At 47.2% G+C, this 25,241-nt stretch overlaps 1 protein-coding gene across 2 annotated transcripts in view; it reads right to left on the reverse strand.

Moving 5' to 3' along the window:
• The window catches only part of ghrhrl (growth hormone releasing hormone receptor, like), a 78,720-nt gene that overhangs the window by 26,586 nt on the left and 26,893 nt on the right, over positions 1-25,241 (reverse strand). For both annotated transcript variants that reach the window (XM_087986855.1, XM_043690845.2), the window contains 2 exons: positions 19,255-19,352; positions 11,238-11,370 (listed from right to left, as the gene is read on the reverse strand). In XM_087986855.1, coding sequence (XP_087842981.1) covers positions 11,238-11,370; positions 19,255-19,352 — 231 coding nt within the window. The remainder of the gene's footprint in view (positions 1-11,237; positions 11,371-19,254; positions 19,353-25,241) is intronic.

The following is a 25,241-nucleotide window of genomic DNA, read 5'->3' on the forward strand; positions in this document are numbered from 1 at the left end:
GTCGAGGCCAGGCCATTGAGTATATTCAAGGCTGAGACGGATTTTTAATCAGGAAGGGAATCAAGGATGATAGGGAAGAGGCAGGAGAGTGGAGTCGAGGGTTATCAGATCAGCCATGACCTCATTGAATGGTGGGACAGACTCGATGGGCTGAGTGGCCTACTTCTGCTCTTACATCTTATGTTCTTATAGGTACGATGGCAGATGTTGGAATTCGAATTTAATAAAATCTGGAAATGAAAGTTGGCCTAATGTGAAAAGCCATCGGGCTCATTGACACACTGTGCTAGAGACAAAACAAACTGCAGATGCTGGAATCCAAGGGAGACAAGCAGGAGGCACACAGCAGGCCAGGCAACATCAGGAGGTGGAGGAGCCAACATTGTCCTGAAGGAGGGTGACATCCGAAACTTCTCCCCCTCCTGATGCTGCCTGGCTTGCTGTGGTCCTCCAGCCTCCTGCCTGTCTACCACTGGCACACTGCCAGGCTCTTAAGTGCTCTCTGGATTGACCCTAGTACCACCCTCAGCGCCAGGGTGATGAGAGATGGAAGTCCAATACAAATGCTTGCCTTGCCATAGAAGAGTTTTGGAAATGCACATTTCAGAACGCAGTAATGAGTCAATCTGTGGTGTTAAAATGGAGTCATGCTTTGCAATATTCATCCACAGGATGAGGAGATCACTGGCTACACCCAGCATTTATTGCCCATCCCTAATTGCCCAGAGGGCAGTTAAGAGTCAACCACATTGCTGTGGGTCTGGAGTCACCTGTAGGACAGACTGGGTAAGGTTGGCAGCTTCCTTCCCTAAAGGGCATTAGTGAAACATGGTCCCCATTTGATTCTTAATTCCAGATTCATATTGAATTCAAACTCCAGCATCAGCCGGGGCAGGATTCGAACCTGGGTCCCTGGATTAATACACCAGCGATATTACCACACAACAGTCACAGCCGATGGTCTGATACAGACTAGGTAAGCAGAGGCAGAATTCCTTCACTAGAGGGCCAGAAGTGAACCAGATGGATTTTCATCAAAGCTGAAAAATGTGTTGCTGGAAAAGCGCAGCAGGTCAGGCAGCATCCAAGGAGCAGGAGAATCGACGTTTCGGGCATAAGCCCTTCTTCAGGATTTTCATCAAAGCCTTTGAATCACGTTTCTTAAAATTTAATTAATTTAAACCTTCAGGAGCCAGCCGTGCTGAGATTTGTACCTCAGACCCAAACGTATAAACCTGGGCATCTGGAATACTGGACAGAAGTGGGTACTGCAGATGCTGGAGATTAGCGTCAAGATTAGAGTAATGCTGGAAAAGCACAGCAGGTCAGGCAGCATCCGAGGAGCAGGAAAATCGACGTTTCAGGAAAAGGCTCTTCATCAATTTCCAGCTCCTCGGATGCTGCCTGACCTGCTGTGCTTTTCCAGCACCTCTCTAATCTGGAAAACTGGAGTCCAGGGACATTCCCACCACCCACTACTACTTCGAGAGTGGTCTGGGGAGCAGGTGTTGGGAGACGAAATGTTCAGTCCTTCTCCTGCTGTTTATGTTTTAAAACCGAGCCAAATAAACGCGAATAAGGGAATCTACAACATTCGCTCGGGAATAATCTGGAGGTTTAGCATGGACAGCAAAATTCAATGACTCGATGGATTATTGTTTTTGAATTGTTATTCTCAGTCTGGGTTCAGGAATAATATCAGAAATTGCTGGAGAAGCTCAGCAGGTCTGGCAGCATCTGTGGAGAGAAATCAAAGTTAACGTTTCAGGTCCGGTGACCCTTTTCCCAACTGGATTGAGGATGTGCAATGTCAACTCACACCCAGATATCACCTAACTTTCTCCATCCAACACCAACTCTCCTGTGTGTCAGAAAGCAGTGCAAGATTCATTCTTTATGTCTATCTTCATCTCTGTCTCATTCACATCTGATTGCTGGCTGTGCACTGAACTGGGTCACTGTTGTGTATCGGCTAACCTCCGTTGCTCCAAAACAGACATTAAAACGTCGAAATCAGGAGCAGGAGGAGGCCATTCGGTCCTTCAAGCCTGCTCTACCATATAATAGAACCAGGGCTGATCTCATCTTGGCCTCACCTCCTTCTCCTGCCCGTTTTCCAGAACCCTTCAGTCTGTTACTCATTAAAATTCCCGTCTATCTCCTCCTTCAGTTTACCCAGTGACCCAGCATCCACCGCACTCTAGGAGAGTGAATTCCACAGATTCATGAGCCGTTGGGAGCCGTAATTTCTGCTCATCTCTGCTTTAAATCTCCTGCCCTTTATCCTTATACTACAACCTGTCGTTCTAGATTACCCCACAGGGGGCAGCATCCTCTATACATCTACCTTGTCAGTCCCCTTTACCATCTTATACAAATTAGATTACCGCTGATCATTCTAAACTCGAGCGAGTATAGGCCTGAACTGCACAAACTCTGTTCCTGAAACAAACCCCTCACTTCTAGAATTATCACCTCCTCTGAAGTGACTCCAATACAACTCCAGCCTTTGATACTGGGATTGATCAGGAACTGAATGCTTAGTCAGTAAGCTGAGCTGGAGCTCATTCTGAGGAAGGGGCACTGGACCCGACAGTTTCTCTCTCCATAGGTGTTGCCAGACCTGCTGAATTTGTTCAGAAATTTCTGGTTTTAATTCAGATTTCCAGTATCCGCAGTCATGGAGCCATAGACTCATAGAGAGATACAGCACTGAAACAGACCCTTGGGTCCAAGTCACCCACTTTAGCTTTAAGTTCAGACAAATGTCCTGGACAGCGGTTTAAATAGGAATTGACCTGGACATGGGTCAGCCCTGTGTGTGTGAGTGACAGTGAGAGAGAGAGAGAGAGAGAGGGAGAGAGAGAGGGAGAGAAAGAATGAGAGTGTGTGTGCGTGAGAGAAAATGTGTGTGTGAGTGAGTGAGAGAGAGTGTATGTGCGTGTGTGAGAGAGAGAGAGAGAGTGTGTGTGTGAGTGAGAGTGAGAGAGGGAGAGAGAGAGGGAGAGAGAGAAGCAGATTGTGTGTGTGTGAGAGAGAGCGAGAGAGTGAGTGAGAGAGTGTGTGCGCATGAGTGTGTGTGTGTGAGAGAGAGAATGTGTGTATGAATGAGTGAGAGAGAGTATGTGTGTGAGAGAGAGTGTGTGTGTGAGAGAGAGAGTGAGTGAGAGAGTGTGTGCACGAGAGTGTGTGTGTGAGAGAGAGAGAGAATGTGTGCGTGAGTGAGTGAGTGAAAGAGAGTGTGTGTGTGAGTGAGAGTGTGTCTGCATGTGTGTGTGGGTGAGTGAGAGAGGGTGGGTGTGTGTGTGCATGTGTATGTGTGCGAATGTGTGTGTATGCACGCACGTGTGTGTGCGCGCGTATGTGTGCATGTGTATGTGTGTGAATCTGTGTATCAACCTATGTGTGTGTATGTGTATGTGAATGTCTATGTGTTTGTGTTTGAGAGTGTGAGTGAGAGTGTGTGAGTGAGAATGTGTGTATGAGTGAGAGTATGTGTGTGAATGTATGCGTGAATGTGTGCATGTTTGTGCGCGAGTATGAGAGAGAGTTTGCGTGTGTGTGAGTGTGTGAGAATGTGTGTGAGAATGTATGCATGCATGTGTGTGAATGTGTGTGTATATGTGTGTGAATGTGTGTGCATGTGTGCGTATGAATGTGCGATTGTATGTATGCGTGTGTGTCAATATGCGTGTATGTCAATGTGTGAATTTGTGTGTGAGAATGTGCATGTATGTGTGTATGAATCTGTGTCAGTGTGTGTGTATGTGAATGTCTGTATGTGTGAATGTGTGCGTATGTGCGTGCATGTGTGCGTATGAGTGTGCGTGTGTGTGTCAATGTGCATGTGTGTCATTGTGTGTGTATGTGAGAATGTGTGTGTATGTGTGTGTGAATCTGTGTGTCAATGTGTGTGGGTATATGTGTATGTGAATGTCTGTATGTGTGGATGTGTATTTGTGTGTGTGCGTATGTATGTGTATGCATGCGTGTGTATGTGTGTGAATGTGTGTGTGTATATGTGTGGGTGCGTGTGTGTGTGTGCGTGTATATGTGTGTGCCTGTGTGTGTGTGTATATGTGTGTGTGTGCACGCGAGTGTGTGCGTGTATATAGAACGTAGAACATAGAACAATACAGCACAGAACAGGCCCTTCGGCCCACGATGTTGTGCCGAACATTTGTCCTAGCTTAAGCACCCATCCATGTACCTATCCAATTGCCGCTTAAAGGTCACCAAAGATTCTGACTCTGCCACTCCCACAGGCAGCGCATTCCATGCCCCCACCACTCTCTGGGTAAAGAACCTACCCCTGACATCCCCCCTATACCTTCCACCCTTCACCTTAAATTTATGTCCCCTTGTAACACTCTGTTGTACCCGGGGAAAAAGTCTCTGACTGTCTACTCTATCTATTCCCCTGATCATCTTATAAACCTCTATCAAGTCACCCCTCATCCTTCGCCGTTCCAATGAGAAAAGGCCTAGCACTCTCAACCTATCCTTGTACGACCTATTCTCCATTCCAGGCAACATCCTGGTAAATCTCCTCTGCACCCTCTCCAAAGCTTCCACATCTTTCCTAAAATGAGGCGACCAGAACTGCACACAGTACTCCAAATGTGGCCTAACCAAGGTCCTAAACAGCTGAAACATCACCTCACGACTCTTGAATTCAATCCCTCTGCTAATGAATGCTAATACACCATAGGCCTTCTTACAAGCTCTATCCACCTGAGTGGCAACTTTCAAAGATCTATGAACATAGACCCCAAGATCCCTCTGCTCCTCCACCTTACTAAGAACCCTACCGTTAACCCTGTATTCCGCATTCTTATTTGTCCTTCCAAAATGGACAACCTCACACTTGAAAGGGTTAAACTCCATCTGCCACTCCTCAGCCCAGCTCTGCATCATATCTAAGTCCCTTTGCAGCTGACAACAGCCCTCCTCACTATCCACAACTCCACCAATCTTTGTATCGTTTGCAAATTTACTGACCCACCCTTCGACTCCCTCGTCCAAGTCATTAATAAAAATTACAAACAGCAGAGGACCCAGAACTGATCCCTGCAGAACTCCACTTGTAACAGGGCTCCAGGCTGAATATTTACCATCTACCACCACTCTCTGACTTTGACCGGTTAGCCAGTTCTCTATCCAACTGGCCAAATTTCCCTCTATCCCATGCCTCGTGACTTTCCGCATAAGCCTACCATGGAGAATCTTACCAAATGCCTTACTAAAATCCATGTACACTACATCCACTGCTCTACCCTCATCCACATGCTTGGTCACCTCCTCAAAGAATTCAATAAGACTTGTAAGGCAAGACCTACCCTTCACAAATCCGTGCTGGCTGTCCCTAATCAAGCAGTGTCTTTCCAGATACTCATAAATCCTATCCCTCAGTACCCTTTCCATTACTTTGCCTACCACCGAAGTAAGACTAACTGGCCTGTAATTCCCGGGGTTATCCCTATTCCCTTTTTTGAACAGGGGCACAACATTCGCCACTCTCCAGTCCCCTGGTACCACCCCCATTGACAGTGAAGACGAAAAGATCATTACCAACGGTTCTGCAATTTCCTCTCTTGCTTCCCACATAATCCTAGGATATATCCCGTCAGGCCCGGGGGACTTGTCTATCCTCAAGTTTTTCAAAATGCCCAACACATCTTCCTTCCTAACAAGTATCTCCTCTAGCTTACCAGTCCGTTTCATACTCTCCTCTTCAACAATACGGTCCCTCTCATTTGTAAATAATGAAGAAAAGTACTCATTCAAGACCTCTCCTATCTCTTCCAACTCAATACACAGTCTCCCACTACTGTCCTTGTATATGTGTGAGAGTGTGCGTGTATATGTGTGAGTGTGTGCGTATATATGTGTGTGTGTGTACGTGTGAGTGTATGAGTGTATATGTGTGTGTTTGCGTGTATATGTGTGTGTGCATGTATATGTGTGTGTGCATGAGTGTGTGTGCGTGTATATGTGTGTGTGCGAGTGTGTGTGTATATGTGTGTGCGAGTGTGTGTATGTGTGTGTGCGAGTGTGTGCGTGTATATGTGTATATGTGTGTGCAAGTGTGTGCGTGTATAGGTGTGTGTGAGTGTGTGTGTGCGAGTGTGTGTATATATGTGTGTGTGCGCGTGTATATGTGTGTGCAAGTGTGTGCGTGTATATGTGTGTGTGAGTGTGTGTGCGAGTGTGTGCATGTATATGTGTGTGTGTGCATGTATATGTGTGTGCAAGTGTGCGCGTGTATATGTGGGTGTGAGTGTGTGTGTGCGAATGTGTGCATGTATATGTGTGTGTGCGAATGTGTGCGTGTATATATGTGTGTGTGTGTGTGTGCGTGTATATGTGTGTGCATGTGTGTGTGTGTGTGTCGAGAGTGTGTGTTGCTGGAAAAGCACAGCAGGTTAGGCAGCAGCCGAGGAGCAGGAGAATTGACGTTTCAGGCATAAGCTCTTCATCAGGAATGAGGCTTGTGGGCCAGGGGCTGAAAGATAAATGGGAGGGGTGGGGCTGGGGGGTAGCGATAGGTAGATGAAGATGAGGGAGAAGGTGATAGGTCAGAGGGGAGCGTGGAGCTGATAGATGAGAAGGACGATGGACAGGTAGGACAGACCCAGAAGGCAGTGCTGAGTTGGAAGGTTGGAACTGGGATAAGGTCGGGGGAGGGGAGATGAGGAAGCTGTTGAAATCCGCATCTATTCCGTGTGGTCGCAGGGTCCCAAGGCTGAATATGAGCCGTTCCTCCTCCAGGCCTTGGGTGGTAACGGTTTGGTGATGGAGGAGGCCCAGGACCTGCATCTCCTTGACAGAGTGGGGGGGGGTGGGGGGGGGGGTGTTGAAGTGTTCAGCCGCGGGGTGGTGGGGTTGGTGAGTGTGGGTGTTCCAGAGATGTTCTCTGAAATGAACCGCAAGAAGGCATCCTGTCTCCCCGATGTAGAGGACACTGCACCAGGTGCAACGGATGCAGGAGGTGACACTGGCAAAGGTACAGGTGAATTTCTGACTGATGAGGAAGGACCCCTTGGGGCTTTGGACAGAGGTGAGGAGAGTGCTGTGGGCAGAGGTTTTACACTTCCCGCGGTGGTAGGGAAAAGTACCAGGAGTGGGGTGTGGGCTGGTGGGGGGATTGGACCTGATGAGGGTGTCGTGGAGGGATGGTCTTTTTGGAACGATGATGGGGTGGGGAAGGAAATATATTTCTGGTGGTAGGGTCCGTTTGGAGATGGTGGAAGTGGTGGAGGATGATGCGTTGTATGCAGAGGTGGATGGCGTGGAAGGTGAGGACCAGGTTGGGGGGGGGGGGATATGGGGGAGGGATTCAGTCCTTGTTGCATTGGGAGGGGTGGGGTTCAAGGGCAATGGTGCATGAAGTGGAGATATGCTGGACGGCATTGTCAACCACACGGGAGGGGAAGTTGCGATCATTGAAGAAAACATGAGGGTGTGTATGTGTATATGTGTGTGTGTGTGTGTGTGTGTGTATGAGTGTGTCTGTGTGTGTGTGTGTCTGTGTCTGTATGTGTGTGGGTGAGAGTGTGTGTGTCTGTGTGTGTGTGTGTCTGTGCCTGTGTCTGTATGTGTGTGAGTGAGAGTGTGTGTGTCTGTGTGTGTGTCTGTATGTGTGTGGGTGAGAGTGTGTGTGCCTGTGTGTGTGTCTGTGTCTGTGTTTGTGTGTGTGGGTGAGAGTGTGTGTATCTGTGTGTGTGCCTGTGTCTGTGTCTGTGTTTGCATGTGAGTGAAAGTGTGTGTGTCTGTGTCTGTGCCTGTGTCTGTATGTGTTTGGGTGAAAGTGTGTGTGTCTGTGTGTCTGTGTCTGTATGTGTGTGGGTGAGAGTGTGTGTGTCTGTGTTTGTGTGTCTGTGCCTGTGTCTGTATGTGTGTGGGTGAGAGTGTGTGTGTCTGTGTGTGTCTGTGTGTGTGTGTGTGTGTGTCTGTGTCTGTATGTGTGTGGGTGAGAGTGTGTGTGTCTGTGTGTGTCTGTGTTTGTGTGTCTGTGCCTGTGTCTGTATGTGTTTCGGTGAGAGTATGTGTGTGTGTCTGTATGTATGTGGGTGAGAGTGTATGTGTCTGTGTGTGCCTGTGTCTGTGTGTGTGTCTGTGTGTGTGTCTGTGTGTCTGTGTCTGTATGTCTGTGTCTGTGTGTGTGTGTCTGTGTGTGTCTGTGTCTGTATGTGTTTGGGTGAGAGCGTTTGTGTCTGTGTGTGTGTCTGTGTCTGTATGTGTGTGGGTGAGAGTGTGTGTGTCTGTGTGTGTCTGTGTCTGTGTGTGTGTCTGTGTGTGTGTGTCTGTGTCTGTGTGTGTGTGTCTGTGTCTGTATGTGTTTGGGTGAGAGTGTGTGTGTCTGTGTGTGTGTGTCTGTGTCTGTATGTGTGTGGGTGAGAGTGTGTGTGTCTGTGTGTGTCTGTGTCTGTGTGTGTGTCTGTGTGTGTGTGTCTGTGTCTGTATGTGTGTGTGTGTCTGTGTGTGTGTCTGTGTGTGTGTGTGTGTGGGTGAGAGTGTGTGTGTCTGTGTGTGTGTCTGTGTCTGTGTCCGTGCCTGTATGTGTGTGGGTGAAAGTGTGTGTGTGTGTCTGTGTCTTTATGTGTGTGGGTGAGAGTGTGTGTGTCTGTGTGTGTGTATCTGTTCCTGTGTCTGTATGTGTGTGGGTGAGAGTGTGTGTGTCTGTGTGTCTGTGTGTATGTCTGTGTCTGTATGTGTGTGGGTGAGAGTGTGTGTGTCTGTGTGTGTGTGTGTCTGTGCCTGTGTCTGTATGTGTGTGGGTGAGAGTGTGTGTGTGTGTCTGTGCCTGTGTCTGTATGTGTGTGGGTGAGTGTGTGTGTCTGTGTGTCTGTATGTGTGTGGGTGAGAGTGTGTGTGTCTGTGTGTGTGTGTGTATGTCTGTGTCTGTATGTGTGTGGGTGAGAGTGTGTGTGTCTGTGTGTGTGTGTGTCTGTGCCTGTGTCTGTATGTGTGTGGGTGAGAGTGTGTGTGTCTGTGTGTCTGTATGTGTGTGGGTGAGAGTGTGTGTATCTGTGTGTGTGTCTGTGTCTGTGTTTGTGTGTGTGTGGGTGAGAGTGTGTGTGTCTTTGTGTGTGTGTCTGTGCCTGTGTCTGTATGTGTGTGGGTGAGAGTGTGTGTCTGTATGTGTGTGTCTGTGCCTGTGTCTGTATGTGTGTGGGTGAGAGTGTGTGTGTCTGTGTGTGTGTCTGTGTCTGTATGTGTGTGGGTGAGAGTGTGTGTGCCTGTGTGTGTGTCTGTGTCTGTGTTTGTGTGTGTGTGGGTGAAAGTGTGTGTGTCTGTGTGTGTGTGTCTGTGCCTGTGTCTGTATGTGTGTGGGTGGGTGAGAGTGTGTGTGTCTGTGTGTGTGTGTCTGTGTTTGTGTTTGTGTGTGTGTCTGTGTGTGTGTGTCTGTGTCTGTATGTGTGTGGGTGAGAGTGTGTGTGTGTGTCTGTGTCTGTATGTGTGTGGGTGAGAGTGTGTGTGTCTGTGTGTGTGTGTGTCTGTGCCTGTGTCTGTATGTGTGTGGGTGAGAGTGTGTGTGTGTGTGTGTGTGTGTGTGTCTGTGTCTGTATGTGTGTGGGTGAGAGTGTGTGTGTCTGTGTGTGTGTGTCTGTGTCTGTGTCTGTATGTGTGTGGGTGAGAGTGTGTGTGTCTGTGTGTGTGTGTGTCTGTGTCTGTGTCTGTATGTGTGTGGGTGGGTGAGAGTGTGTGTGTCTGTGTGTGTGTGTCTGTGTTTGTGTTTGTGTGTGTGTCTGTGTGTGTGTGTCTGTGTCTGTGTCTGTATGTGTGTGGGTGAGAGTGTGTGTGTCTGTGTCTGTGTTTGTGTGTGTGTGTGTGCGCAAGGGGGCACAATGTGCTTCACCTCACGTGAGGTTGGGACAGTGCCCTACATAAGTACACAGTTGGAGGGGGGTGGGTGCATGCGCTGGAGCACAATGTGATTTGCCCCCAAGGAGAAATCTGGTTTCTGGGTCCCACAGTCCTCTCGGGGTGGCTCCAAATGAAGGTGGCTGTTACCTAGGCAACAAGGAATGGCCTCTAAATAATGGCCCAGCCAGAGATTCACTGAATGAACGGTTTCTTACAGACTGATTCAGGGCCACACCGAGAGGTGCGGTTAGTGAATGACACAGATTGTCTGAAGGTGGTTTTCCAGGTAATAAACCATTCCCCACCTCACTGCCTGAGGGAATGAGAGGTTTAATTATTATCAAAGGCAAATTAGAGCCTCATCACAAACACATTATGGATTATATCTGAGATATCGTAAACTACAAACCACTAACAGCTTCCTGGGAGAAAGTGAGGACTGCAGATGCTGGAGATCAGAGTCGAGAGTGTGGAGCTGGAAAAGCACAGCAGGTCAGGCAGCATCCGAGGAGCAGGAGAATCGACGCTTCAGGCATAAGCTCTTCTTCAGGAACAGCTTCCTGTTTAGGTATCAGTCTTAAGCAAGGATGCCTACAATCTCACAACAGGCCATTCTACCCATTGGCACCCTGCATCATTCTCTGTAAGAATCACCTTGACCAGGGTGGCGCCAAGATTTAAGTCCTTGGGTTGAGGGATACAAGGAGACTGTGAGGAGAGACAATTTTCCGCTCCAAGTCGTCCTTGCTGTCCACACACTCAAATCAGAGACAATAAATAATTACAACAGACACTTGAGGAACTGAGCAGAACTGGGTACTGCAGATGCTGGAGATTAGAGTCAACATTAGAGTGGTGCTGGGAAAGCACAGCCGGTCAGCAGCATCCGAGGAGCAGGAAAATCGACGTTTCGGACAAAAGCCTTTCATCAGGAATGGTGAGGAACATGAGGAACTGAACCTGCAAAGCTATTGTGGTAGCAAAATGGCCTTTAGGAATCCCGCATTGATCCAATGGGTCAAATGGCCCTTTTATGTGCCAAAATGACTCTATAAGATTATTATTTAAATTATTGTTTCTAGCAAGGACTGGGTCCAGCATTTATTGCCCGTCCCTATTTGCCCCTTGAGAAGGTGGGGGTGAGCTGCCTTCTTGAACCGCTGTAGTCCATGTGCTGTAGGTATTACCCACAATGCCCTTGGGGAGGGACTTCCAGGATTTTGACCCAGCGACAGTGAAGGGATGGCGAAATATTTCCAAGTCAGGATGTTGACTGGCTAGGCCCCTGTGTATTCACTTTCATTTTGAGTTGAGCTCCCTGCACCAAACCCACAAGCTACACGACCCAGAGGTCAAAGGGCGGTTACCGTGGAAAAGGTGCAGTGGTCAATATCGGCATCGCCAAAGAGGACGGCATCCTTAATGAAGACCGACAAGCTGCGAAGGATAAAGGTGGCAAACAGCTGGACGTGGATATAATTCCTGGTGCAGTGCAACCTCCTAGGAAAAGAAGAGATTGTCCAAGTTTTACATTTTATTTTTTAGAAGATTTTATTTTTTAAATTTGCTCATAGAAAGAGGGCAACTATGGTTAGGCCCAGCATTTATTGTCCATCCCTAATTGCCCAGAGGGCCGTTAAGATTCAACATTGCTGTGGGTCTGGAGTTACATGTGGGCCAGACCAGGTAAGAATGGCAGTTTCCTTCCCTAAAGGATATTAGTGACCCAGATGGGCTTTGAACATGAAGACAGCTCTTTGTTCCAGATATTATTGGATTTAATCTGAAAATGTGTTGCTGGAAAAGCACAGCAGGTCAGGCAGCATCCAAGGAACAGGAGAATCGACGTTTCAGGCATAAGCCCTTCTTCAGGAAATCCTTCCTGAAGAAGGGCTTATGCCCGAAACGTCAATTCTCCTGTTCCTTGGATGCTGCCTGACCTGCTGCGCTTTTCCAGCAACACATTTTCAGCCAAAATTATTCATAGTTTTGAACACCTCAATAAAGGTCACCACTTAACCATCTTGCTCCAAGGAGAATAATAATAATATCAAGCCCAATCTCTCCACTCTTTCCTTGTATCTAAAATTCCTCATTCCTGATATCATTCCACTAAATCTCCTTTGAACTCTCTCTACACTTTCCACCTTGAACTCATGTCCCGCTAAGACCGTTAGCCTAGAGTTCTCGATTACATGCCCAACGACATACCACTATGCAACTATTTCCCAGGATAGACATTGAGAGATCATTCCTGCTGTTCAGGGAATCAAAACACAGACACATAGTCACAGGGTAAGGGGACAATCGTTTGCAATCCCCTCCCGATCCATAAGATCGTGCCTGAACTAATAACTCTGCATTTCCAACTGCCACTCCAATAACCTTTCAACCCTCTGTCTTTAACTGAGGCGAGGCTGTCGCTTTAAGAGGTCATGGTGTCCTGGTTTGATTTTGAAGAAACGTTGTAAGGCAGAGGCATCGAGCTGTCCCTGAGAGAGTAAACAATTCACAAGGCCTTGGGTTTTTTTTGAATGGAAGCAGCCTGGCTGGGTGTGGCCAGCTCTCACAGGCCAGACTTTCTAGCTTGCGTTTTTAGTATTTAGCTATGGTCTTAGACGGAAACAACTGGGGGTCTCAACATCAGCGTTTCCATAATGAAGATGATAGCAAGACACCCCCCACCCCCCCCCCCCCCCCCCAACCCAGGGGTGTAATGATGAGCACGCAAAGTATCTATAGATCACACAGGAAAGCTGCAAACTGAAAGCCTATCGATGTGTGTTTAGCTATTCCTGTGGATCGATTCAAAACCAGCCCTCACCATTTCCGTGACTGATATCTCTCAACCAACAAGCATTGAAATTTGATGACACGGTCATTTAAATCATCTGGGATCTTGCTTTGTATAAATTGGCTGTCGTGTTATTAGAATAGCAGAGTGCCTAATTCGGGTGAGTCTGGAGTCCATAATATGATGAGACCATAAGATCTCGAAGCAGAGTTAGGCCATTCGGCCCATTGAGTCTGCTCCCCAATTCGATCATGGCTGATATCCTTCTCAATCCCATTCTCCTGCCTTCTCCCCGAAATCCGCATATCTCCCCTCACTAATCAAGGTTCAATCTCTCTCTGTTTTAAACACACTCAATGACTTGGCCTCCACAGCCCTCTGCAGCAATATGTTCCACAGATGCCCCACCCACTGGCTGGAGAAATTCCTCCTCATCTCAGTTCTAAAGGGACGTCCCTTCAGTCTGAGGCTGTGCCTTCGGGTCCTAGTCTCTCCCACTAGTGGAAACATTTGCTCCTGGTCCAATCTATTCAGGCCCCTCAGTATTCTGTGAGTTTCAATCAGATCCCCTCCCCCCCCCCCCCCATCCTTCTAAACTCCATCATGTACAGACCCAGAGTCCTCAACGGCTCCTAATATGCCAAGCACTTCATCCCTGGGAACATTCTTGTAAGCCTCCTCTAAACCTCCTCCAGTGCCAGCATAGCCTTCCTTAGATTTGGAGCCCAAAACTGCTCACAATATTCCAAATACAGTCTAACCAGAGCCTTACACAATCTCTGCTCTTGTATTCTGCCTCTCTTGAAAATCAATGCTAATATTGTATTTGCTTTGCCAACTGCCAGTTGAACCTGTATGTTAACCCTCAGGATTCAGGACTCTGTTACAACCCTTTGTATCTCAGATTCCTGAAGCCTTTCCCCATTTAGAAAATAGTCTATGCCTCTATTCTTGGTATCAACGTGCATAAATCTCACTCACTTTCCCACATTATGTTCCATCTGGCTCTTTTTTTTTCCACTTCCTTCTGCAGCCTCCCCACCTCCTCAACACTACCTGTCCCTCCACCTACCTTTGCATCACCTGCAAACATTACAACAATGCCTTCATGTTCTTTCATACCGATCATTAATGTATAACGTGAATACTTCTCACACGTATCCAGACCGGGTAAGGATGCCAGATTGCCTTCTCTTAATCAATGATAGTTTCAAGGCCACTGTGATGGATTCTAGCTTCAGGATTCCTGATTTTTAAATTTAAATTTAAATTCCAATGGGGTGTTAGATTGGGCCATCAGATTGCTGGTTTGGTGACATCACCTGTTTGAAATGCATGGGCTTTGTCTGGGCTTTTCAGTTTAAAAACTGAAAATAATTGTCAGGAAAGGAAGTAAGGGAAAATCATTTGCAGTTTCACTGTTACTCTACAATTAACTCTTAGCTATTGTTACAGACAGAATTGCAGTTTCATGGTCACTCTGCAATTAACCCTTAGCTATTGTTACAGACAGAATTGCAGTTTTATGGTTACTCTGAAATTAACTCTTAGCTATTGTTACAGACAGAATTGCAGTTTCATGGTTACTCTGCAATTAACTCTTAGTTATTGTTACAGACAGAATTGCAGTTTCATGGTTACTCTGAAATTAACTCTTAGCTATTGTTACAGACAGAATTGCAGTTTCATGGTTACTCTGCAATTAACTCTTAGTTATTGTTACAGACAGAATTGCAGTTTCATGGTTACTCTGAAATTAACCCTCAGCTATTGTTACAGACAGAATTGCAATTTCATGGTTACTCTGAAATTAACTCTTAGCTATTGTTACAGACAGAATTGCAATTTCATGGTTACTCTGCAATTAACTCTTAGCTATTGTTACAGACAGAATTGCAATTTCATGGTTACTCTGCAATTAACTCTTAGCTATTGTTACAGACAGAATTGCAATTTCATGGTTGCTCTGAAATTAACTCTTAGCTATTGTTACAGACAGAATTGCAATTTCATGGTTACTCTGCAATTAACTCTTAGCTATTGTTACAGACAGAATTGCAATTTCATGGTTACTCTGAAATTAACTCTTAGCTATTGTTACAGACAGAATTGCAGTTTCATAGTTACTCTGAAATTAACCCTTTGCTATTGTTATGGAGAGAATTGCAATTTCATGGTTACTCTGCAATTAACCCTTAGCTATTGTTACAGACAGAATTTCAATTTCATGGTTGCTCTGAAATTAACTCTTAGCTATTGTTATGGACAGAATTGCAATTTCATGGTTACTCTGAAATTAACTCTTAGCTATTGTTATGGACAGAATTGCAATTTCATGATTACTCTGCAATTAACTCTTAGCTATCGTTACAAACAGAATTGCAATTTCATGGTTACTCTGCAATTAACTCTTAGCTATTGTTACAGACAGAATTGCAATTTCATGGTTGCTCTGAAATTAACTCTTAGCTATTGTTACAGACAGAATTGCAGTTTCATGGTTACTCTGCAATTAACTCTTAGCTATTGTTATGGACAGAATTGCAATTTCATGGTTACTCTGCAATGAACTCTTAGCTATTGTTACGGACAGAATTGCAGTTTCATGGTTACTCTGAAATTAACTCTTAGCTTTCGTTACAAACAGAATTGCAATTTCATGGTTACTCTGCAATTAACTCTTAGCTATTGTTACAGACAGAATTGCAATTTCATGGTTACTCTGAAATTAACTCTTAGCTATTGTTATGGACAGAATTGCAATTTCATGATTACTCTGCAATTAACTCTTAGCTATTGTTACAGACAGAATTGCAATTTCATGGTCACTCTGCAATTAACCCTTAGCTATTGTTACAGACAGAATTGCAGTTTCATGGTTACTCTGAAATTAACTCTTAGCTATTGTTACAGACAGAATTGCAATTTCATGGTTACTCTGAAATTAACTCTTAGCTATTGTTATGGACAGAATTGCAGTTTCATGGTTACTCTGAAATTAACCCTCAGCTATTGTTACAGACAGAATTGCAGTTTCACACTGGGCAGCAATGAGTCCATGATTGTAATTTTGACACAAACTGATTGCTGAATGCAATGTATTCTGATTTCTTTCAGAATGGCAAGGCAGTCAGGAAGTGGATGAAACAGATTTAAGGTAATGGAACATGGAACCAGGAGAGAAAATGAGATACTTTTTTTCTTAAAAAGGACAAGTTGTTGTGGACTGAACTGTCCATCTGCAGGGATAGATGAAGCAGTGTCAACAGTGAATAAGTACTGGAACAGAAGGGTCTGCAGGGCTTTGGGAATACAGCAGCAATGGTGGGGTGGGGGGGGGGGGGGGTGGAGGGGGGGGTGCGCGCAACTTGTAATAAAGGTGAAATACTGCAGATGCCGGAAGTCTGAAATCAGCACAGAGAATGCTGGGAGGTATGAGGACTGCAGATGCTGGAGAAGTCAGAGTTCAATAAAGTGTGGCACTGGGAAAAGCCCAGCAGGCCAGGCAGCATCTGAGGAGCAGGTGAGTCAACCTTTCGTGCAGAACCCTTCTTCAGTCCTGATGCTCGAAACATCGTCTCTCCTGCTCCTCAGATGCTGCCTGACCTGCTGTGCTTTTCCCAGCGCCACTCTTTATTGACACGGAATGCTGGAGAAACTCAGGAGGTCTGGCAGCATCTGTGGAGAGAGTGTCATAGGGTCATAGAGATGGTCAGCATGGAAACAGACTCTTCCGTCCAACTCATCCATGTCAACCAGCTACCCTAACCTAATCTAGTCCCATTTGCCAGCACTTGGCCCATATCCCTCCAAACCCTTCCTGTTTGTATACCCAACCAGATGCCTTTTAAATGTTGCAATTGTACCAGCCTCCACCACTTCCTCTGGCAACTCATTCCATACACATACCATCCGCTGCATGAAAAGGTTGCCCCTTAGGTCTCTTTTATATCTTTCCCCTCTCATCCTAAACCTATGCCCTCTAGTTCTGGACTCCCCCACCCCAGGGAAAGGACTTTGCCTATTTATCCTATCCATGCCCCTCATAATTTTATAAACCTCTATAAGATTAGATTAGATTAGATTACTTACAGTGTGGAAACAGGCCCTTCGGCCCAACAAGTCCACACCGCCCCGCCGAAGCGCAACCCACCCATACCCCTACATTTACCCCTTACCTAACACTACGGGCAATTTAGCATGGCCAATTCACCTGACCTGCACATCTTTGGACTGTGGGAGGAAACCGGAGCACCCGGAGGAAACCCACGCAGACACGGGAAGAATGTGCAAACTCCACACAGTCAGTCGCCTGAGGCAGGAATTGAACCCGGGTCTCTGGCGCTGTGAGGCAGCAGTGCTAACCACTGTGCCACCATGCCGCCCACAAGGGTCACCTCTCAGCCTCCGACGCTCCAGGGAAAACTGCCCCAGCCTGTTCAGCCTCTCCCTATAACTTAAACCCTCCAGCCCTGGCAACATCCTTGTCAATCTTTACTGAACATCAGAGTAAACAGTCTGTGAGGCCTTGGGTTTTTTTTAAAAACCATTTGATCAAACATAGTCTCTGATAAATGAACTTCAACTTTCTTATTCTTTGATTTCTCCTCCTGTTTGAACCTGTGACCTTACTGCCACACAGTCAGGAAAAATCCCGGGATATATTTCCTGTAACACCCCAGTTGGTGTTGCCTGATTTTCCACTGGCTTTTCAACCACAGTAGGCATCCATCTTGAAAAGGTCTCAGTTTAGTGTCTCATTTAAATATATTCCTTCAGTTTGTTCTTTTTTAAGACCCACATTACCATAGCTCCACGTTATTGACATAGTGTCCAGGGATGTGCAGGCTTGGTGGGTCAGCCATGGGGAAGTGCAGGGTTAGAGGGATACAGTGGGTCTGGGTGCGATGCTCTTCAGAGAGTCGGTTTGGACTTGATGGGCCGAATGATCTGCTTCCACTCAGTATGGAGAATGTATGAAAATAGAGGGCTTAGGTTTAGGGTGAGAGGGGAGAGACAGAAAAGGATCTAAAGGGGCAGTTTTTTCACACAGAGGGTGGTGAGAGTCTGGAACGGGCTGGAGAGGGAGTGGTGGAGGGGAATACAATTTTCTCATTTAAGAAACATTTGGGACAGGTACGTGGATGGGCTAAGTATGGAGGGACAGTGACCAAACACAGGCAAATGGGACTAAATTGATTGTGAAAACTGGGTGGCGTGGACAGGTTGGGCCGAAGGGCCTGTTTCAATGTTGCAGACCTCCGTGACTCGATGATAACTCCTTCTTGAAAGCACTCAATGTCCCGGGCGTGGCCCCTTTCTGTGGCTAGGACCCATCCTGCAATTTTCCAGCCACTGAAATGATGGGCATTAACCTATCAGTATGGGAATGATCATTCAGCAATATCTACCATTCCCATGTCTCCCCTTGACGACGAGAACCCAACAACCTGCCTCAGCTTCAAACAGTGTGGTGCTGGAAAAGCACAGCCAGTCACGCAGCATCCGAGGAGTGGGACTGTCAACGTTTCAAGTGTAAGCTCTTCATCAGGAATGCGGTGATACAAGCCCTTCGTCAGCAGCCCTTCACAGTCCTGATGAAGGGCTTATGCCCGAAACGTCGATTCTCCTGCTCCTCGGATGCAGCCTGACCTGCTGCGTTTTTCCAGCAACACATTTTTCAGCTCTGATCTCCAGCATCTGCAGCCCTCACTTTCCCCCTGCTGTACTTTTCCAACACCACACTCTCCGACTCTAATCTCCAGCATCTGCAGCCCTCACTGTCTCCCAACACACCTCAGCTACAGATCAATCCATCCCCCTCCTCAGCTACTCTTTACTCTCCTCTCTCTGGGGCCACTCTCCTTTTAGCTCTCGTCCCGAGGTTGTGCAGGGAGGGGGAGAGACGCTTCTGATTTCCCATCGTCTTCGCTACACATGACTCATGCCCCCACCTCTGGCATCAGCAGCTACACTGGGGGAGGGGTGCTGCACTGTCAGAGTTGCCACCCTTCAAGTCAGACATTAAACCCAGGCCTCCCCCTCTGGTCGATGCCAAATAATGCCAAGGAACCATTTCAACAAATGAGCTTCAGCAAAGATCTGTCCCTCGGTGAAAAACAGAATCGATGATCTGCTCACCACCTTAATTCTCCTTGTGGGAGCTTGCTCTGAGCAAATTGATTGCCATATTTCCTGCATCACACTAATGACTCCGTGGGACAAAGGTAACTCTTTGAGGAGCCTGAGGGTCACGCAGGAAAGGTGCTATATAAATGCCTTTCTTCCTTTTATGTCCAAATGGATTTGGCTCATCAACGATTGGTTCCATTAACCAAGTTAATTGCTCAAATCGATTCTGAGGAAGGACCTGAAACATTAACTCTGCTTTCTCTCTCCATAGGTGCTGCCAGACCTGCTGAGTCATTCCAGCAATTTCTGATCCTGATTTCCAGCACCCTCAGTTTTTTTGCTTTTTTTATCATTTTGTCTGTTAAATTGAAAAGGTTTGACAGACAGACAGAAGCGGTCAGTGATTAAATCGCATGCCGGTGTGTTCTAGGTGAATGCTGTGAGTGTGAGTAACTCACCGAAACATTAACAGGATGAAGACAGCGACAGACAGTACAGCCAGCGACAGGCTATAGCCCACTGTGTAGATGGTCTGGATTGTTCCATAGTACGATGCCTGAGATTAAAAACACATATCAGTGCAGGATCCAGGTCAGTGCTGCCACACCACCAACAGCTGACAGGGGCCTCTGTAACTGAGCAGCACTTTGGAGGCGCTATGAAAATGCAAGTCTCTTCTTCTACATTCCACCCTCTCACTCATACCAGTTCCAGAGTTCCAGTCCCTCAACCCCTCCCCTCGGACTCCCCCAGAGTTCCCCTCTGTCTATCCCCCTCACCCCGGACTCCCTCTCCCCCACTCCCCGCCATGCCGGACTCCCTCTCTCTCCCCCTCCCCCCAGACATTCTCTCTCTCTCTTCCCCCCGACCCCTCTGGACTCCACCCCCTCTCTCTTTGTCCACCTAAGACTACTCCCATCTCTCCCTCCCACAGACTCACGCTTTCTCTTTCTCCTCCCTTGGCAAAAATCCCCTCTCTCCCTCACCTCCCCCAGACTCCCCCTCTCTCCCTCCCCTCTCCCAGACTCCTTCTCTCTGTCCCCCTCCCCCTACCCCAGGTATCCCCCTCTCTCTCTCTCCCTCTCCCTCTCCCAGACTCTCTCTCTCTCTTTCCCCAATTCCCCTCTCTCTCCTCTGCAGATTCCCACCCCTCCCTCCTCCAAACACTTTCTCTCCTTCCCCTCGAATCCCCCTCTCTCCATCCCCCAGACTACCCCTCTCTCTCTCTCTCTCTCTCTCTCTCTCTCTTTCTTCCCCCCAGAATCCTGCCATCTCTCCATGCCCCAGATTCCCCCTCTCTCTCCTCCAGCCCAGACTCCCTCCTCCTCCCTCCCCAACATCATTTTCTCTCAAGCTCCCCAAATCTTTCTTCCCTTCTGCTTTCTGATACCCCTCTCTCCCCAGTTGCATTTCCCCTCGCCCACTCCCCCATCCCTTCCCACTCCAGCACCCCACCCCCCCCCATCCATCCATCATTTTCCCTTCCTTCTCATTAGTCAATTCCCCCACCTCTCTCACTCTCCTGGTCACCGCCTCACTCCTAGCCCCAGTATTTTCCCTTTCCTACTACTGTCTCTGACTTCCTCTTCCCTCCCCACTCCCTTGTCCTTTCACACCCACAATCCACACTCATGTCCTAATTGACCCTCTCTGTCCCCAAGGGCTGTGGGGACTAGTCTTTGAACATTAAGTCTTTGAACACTACAACAAATTACAGAGTGTCCACGGACACCATCTACATCCCACTGCTTCGAGAAAGCAGCCAACATCATCGAAGACCCCTCCCACCCCGGTTATACTCTCTCCCACCCTCTTCCATTGAGCAGAAGATACCAAAATTTGAAATCACATACCAACAGGTTCAAGAACAGCTTCTTACCTGCTGTTATCAGATTTATGAATGTCCCTCTCATATATTAGAGTTGATCTTTCACTGCACCTTCTCTGTCGCTGGAACACTATATTCTGCGATCTGTTCTATTAGAGTCATAGAGTCGAACAGAGGTACAGCACGAAAACAGACCCTTCGGTCCAACCCGTCCATGCTGACCAGATATCCCAACCCAATCTAGTCCCATTTGCCAGCACATCCCGCTAAACCCGTCCTATTCATATACCCATCCAGATGCCTTTTAAATGCTGTAATTGTACCAGCCCCCACCACTACCTCTGGCAGATCATTCCATACACGTACCACCCTCTGTGTGAAAAAGTTGCCCCTTAGGTCTCTTTTATATCTTTTCCATCTCACCCTAAACCTATGCCCTCTAGTTCTGGACTGCCCCACCCCAGGGAAAATAACTTGTCCATTTACCTTATCCATGTCTCTCATGATTTTATAAACATCAATAAGGTCACCCCTCAATCTCTGATGCTCCAGGGAAAACAGCCCCAGCCTGTTCAGCCTCTCCTTATAACTCAAATCCTCCAACCCTGGCAACATCCTTGTAAATCTTTTCTGAACCCTTTCAAGTTTCGCAACATTGTTTTGGTAAGAGGGAGACCAGAATTGCACGCAATATTCCAAAAGTGGCCTAACCAATGTCCTGTACAGCTGCAACTTGATCTCCCAACTCCTGTACTCAATACTCTGACCACTAAAGGAAAGCATACCAAACGCCTTCTTCGCTATCCTATCTACCTGCGACTCCACTGCCAAGGAGCTATGAACCTGCACTCCAAGGCCTCTTTGTTCAGCAACACTCTCCAGGACCTTACCATTAAGAATAGAGGTCCTGCCCCGATTTGCCTTTCCAAAACACAGCATCTCACATTTATCTACCCTCATACTTATATTGCCGTTGTACTTATTGTAAGGTATGATTTGTCTGAATAACACGCAAAACAATATTTTTCACTGTAACATGGAAAATGGGACAATAATAAATCAAATCAAACTAAATGTTTGAGGTAGAAATGAATAGGTTCCTGATCTAGTATAGAAGTTGAGATGTCATGTTGTGGATGTACAGGACATTGGTTAAGCCACTTTTTGGAATACTGTGTTCAATTCTGGTCTCCCTCCTATAGCAAAGATTTGAAAGGGTTCAGAAAAGATTTACAAAGATGTTGCCAGGGTTGGAGGATTTGAGCTATAGGGAGAGGCTGAACAGGCTGGGGCTGTTTTCCCTGGAACATCAGAGGCTGAGGGGTGATCTCATAGAGGTTTTATAAAATCATGAGGGGCATGGAAAGGGTAAATAGACCAGGTCTTTTCCCTGGAGTAGGAGAGTCCAGAACTAGAGGGCATAGGTTTAAGGTGAGAGGGAAAAGATTTAAAAGGGACCGAGAGTGTGGTGCTGGGAAAGCTCAGCAGGTCAGGCAGCATCCGATGTTGATTTTCCTGCTCCTCGGATGCTACCAGACCTGCTGGGCTTTTCCAGCTCCACACTCTCAACTCTAACCATCAGCATCTGCAGTCCTCACTTTCCCCTAAAAGATATAAAAGAGACCTGAGGGGTAACCTTTTCACACAGAGGGTGGTACATGTATGGAATGAGCTGCCAGAGGAAGTGGTGGAGGCTGGTACAATTGCAACATTTAAAAGGCATCTGGATGGGTGTATGAATAGGAAGGGTTTGGGGGGATATGGGTCAAGTGCTGGCAAATAGGACTAGATTAATTTAAGATATCTGGTCGGCATGGACGAGTTGGACCGAAGGGTCTGTTTCTGTGCTGTACAATTCTATGACTCACCCATGGAGTACGGAGAAATGGGAATGGGATACGTAAAAGATACTGAAATGTTCAATCCGATACAATTGTGTGGAATGGTGGGGCTGGTTGAATAGTTCTGTGCCCGTGTTCTTTGTGAACTGAAACAGTGGCTTGCATCAATTGGAACGTTTCAGATGTGAGAGGGATAAACCCGTGATTGTGCAGCATTTATAAACGAGAGATCTCCGGCAAACAATTTGGTACCAACATCAAAGAATTAGACTGTCTCTCCAATAATGAGTACTTGGGAAGGTACACAATAAAGTGGAGTGCTGTTCACAGCTTCCTCGTCGTGTTAAAACCATCACTAAAAATACACTGAAAGAACACAGACTCACTGGGAGGAAACGGCACTGGATTCAGCAGGCTCTCAACAACAACAACACCCTTCGGTTCAGGTAGTGCTGTGTTTGTGGGCAGCAGCCCCACCGCTGCGCACAGCCGAGAGTGTAGAAGGTCGGAGAGCTGACGCAGCCTGCATGTGGCAAAATGAACCATGCGCTGGAATCCCTCCCGAAGAAAAAGAAGCGAGTAACCTGCAGACAGTAATGACTCAGGCCTTCGCCAGCCTTCCCCACTCCCAAGATCTTCACCAGGGAATAAAGGATCTTCGCATCTTCCCCAACCTCTCATCACTGACCTGCGTTGGGCGTGAAGTGACCATGTGACTCTCTGAGTCATGTCCAGGGCCCTCATTTTGTGGAGGGACAACGTTGGAGACCATCAACAATGTACAAAGCTAGCAAAAAAATGTAGGAACTAGCAGCAGGAGTAGGCCATTCAGCCCGAGCTCTGCTATGCAATATGATCATGGCTGATCCTCCATCTCAATACCATATTCCCACTTTTATTGATCATTCATTCACAGGATGAGGGCATCGCTGGCCAGGCCAGCATCTATGCCCATCTTTAATTGTCCTGTTGGCAGTTAAGAGTTAACCACATTGCTGTGGATCTGAAATCACATGTAGGCCAGACCAGGTCAGGATGACAGTTCCCTTCCCTAAAGGGCATTGGTGAATCAAATGGGTTTTCCCAACAATCAGATTTACAGTTACCATTAGACTCTTAATTCCAGGTTCTAATTGAATTCAAATTCCACCATCTTTCGTGATGGGATTTGAACCTGGGTCCCCAGAACATTACCTGGGTCTCTGGATTAATAGGCCAGCAATAATACCACTAGGCCACTGCCTCCCAGTGCTGCCAATGCCTCTCAATGCCTTTGAATTTTAATACATGATCTATCTCTTTCTCGAACATATTCAGTGACTTGACCACCACTGCCTCCTGTGACAGGGACTTCCACAAGATTACTACCCTCCAGGTGAAGAAATGCTTCCTCATCTCAGTCCGGAATGGCCTACCCATATCCCCCTAGACGATGTCCCCTGGTTCTAAACTCCCCACTTTGGGGCGACACCCTCCCTAAATCGGGTCTGCTCAGATCCCCCCCCCCCCCATCAGTCTAAACTCAGAGACTCATTGATGAGAGGGGAGGATCTCTCCAAACAAACATGAAGTTTTATTCCCAAGGACAGCAGGAAGTATCAGAGCAATATTGCTGTTTATTTCAGAGATATTGTTGGAATTGGTTGATGAGGAAAAAGTCTCTGGTCTTCCAGTTCACCCCACACCATCCCATTAGTGACAGTGTTCATCACTAACACATGGGGGGAGGGGCGTATAACAGTTCACTAAGGGGCCTGACCTTGATGTTGTAGCAACGTGCAACCTTCCAGGCATGTTGTTGCCTGGAGATATGGACAGTGATGGTACAGGCTCCATTGCCTGTAGTTTTGGACAGTGATGGTACAGGCTTCATTGCCTGTAGATGTGGGCAGTGATGGTACAGGCTCCATTGCCAGTAGATGTGGGCAGTGATGGTACAGGCTCCATTGCCTGTAGATGTGGACAGTGATGGCACAGGCTCCATTGCCTGTAGATGTGGACAGTGATGGTACAGGCTCAATTTCCAGTCGATGTGGGCAGTGATGGTACAGGCTCCATTGCCTGGAGATGTGGGCAGTGATGGTACAGGCTCCATTAACTGTAGATGTGGGCAGTGATGGGACAGGCTCCATTGCCTGTAGATGTGGGCAGTGATGGTACAGGCTCCATTGCCAGTAGATGTGGGCAGTGATGGTACAGGCTCCATTGCCTGTAGTTTTGGACAGTGATGGTACAGGCTCCATTGCCTGTAGATGTGGGCAGTGATGGTACAGGCTCCATTGCCTGTAGATGTGGACAGTGATGGTACAGGCTCCATTGCCTGTAGATATGGACAGTGATGGTACAGACTCTATTGCCTGTAGATATGAACAGTGATGGTACAGGCTCCATTGCCTGGAGATGTGGGCAGTGATGATACTGGCTCCATTGCCAGTAGATGTGGGCAGTGATGGTACAGGCTCCATTGCCTGTAGATATGGACAGTGATGGTACAGGCTCCGTTGCCTGTAGATATGGACAGTAATGGTACAGGCTCCATTGCCTGTAGATGTGGACAGTGATGGTACAGGCTCCATCGCCTGTAGATGTGGACAGTGATGGTACAGGCTCCATTGCCTGTAGATGTGGGCAGTGATGGTACAGGCTCCATTAACTGTAGATGTGGACAGTGATGGTACAGGCTCCATTGCCTGTAGATGTGGGCAGTGATGGTACAGGCTCCATTAACTGTAGATGTGGACAGTGATGGTACAGGCTCCATTGCCTGTAGATTTGG

Source organism: Chiloscyllium plagiosum, unplaced genomic scaffold (assembly GCF_037043375.1).
Source record: "Chiloscyllium plagiosum isolate Xiang-an unplaced genomic scaffold, Cpla_swu_hap1 HiC_scaffold_5, whole genome shotgun sequence".
NCBI classification, from domain to species: Eukaryota; Metazoa; Chordata; class Chondrichthyes; order Orectolobiformes; family Hemiscylliidae; genus Chiloscyllium; species Chiloscyllium plagiosum.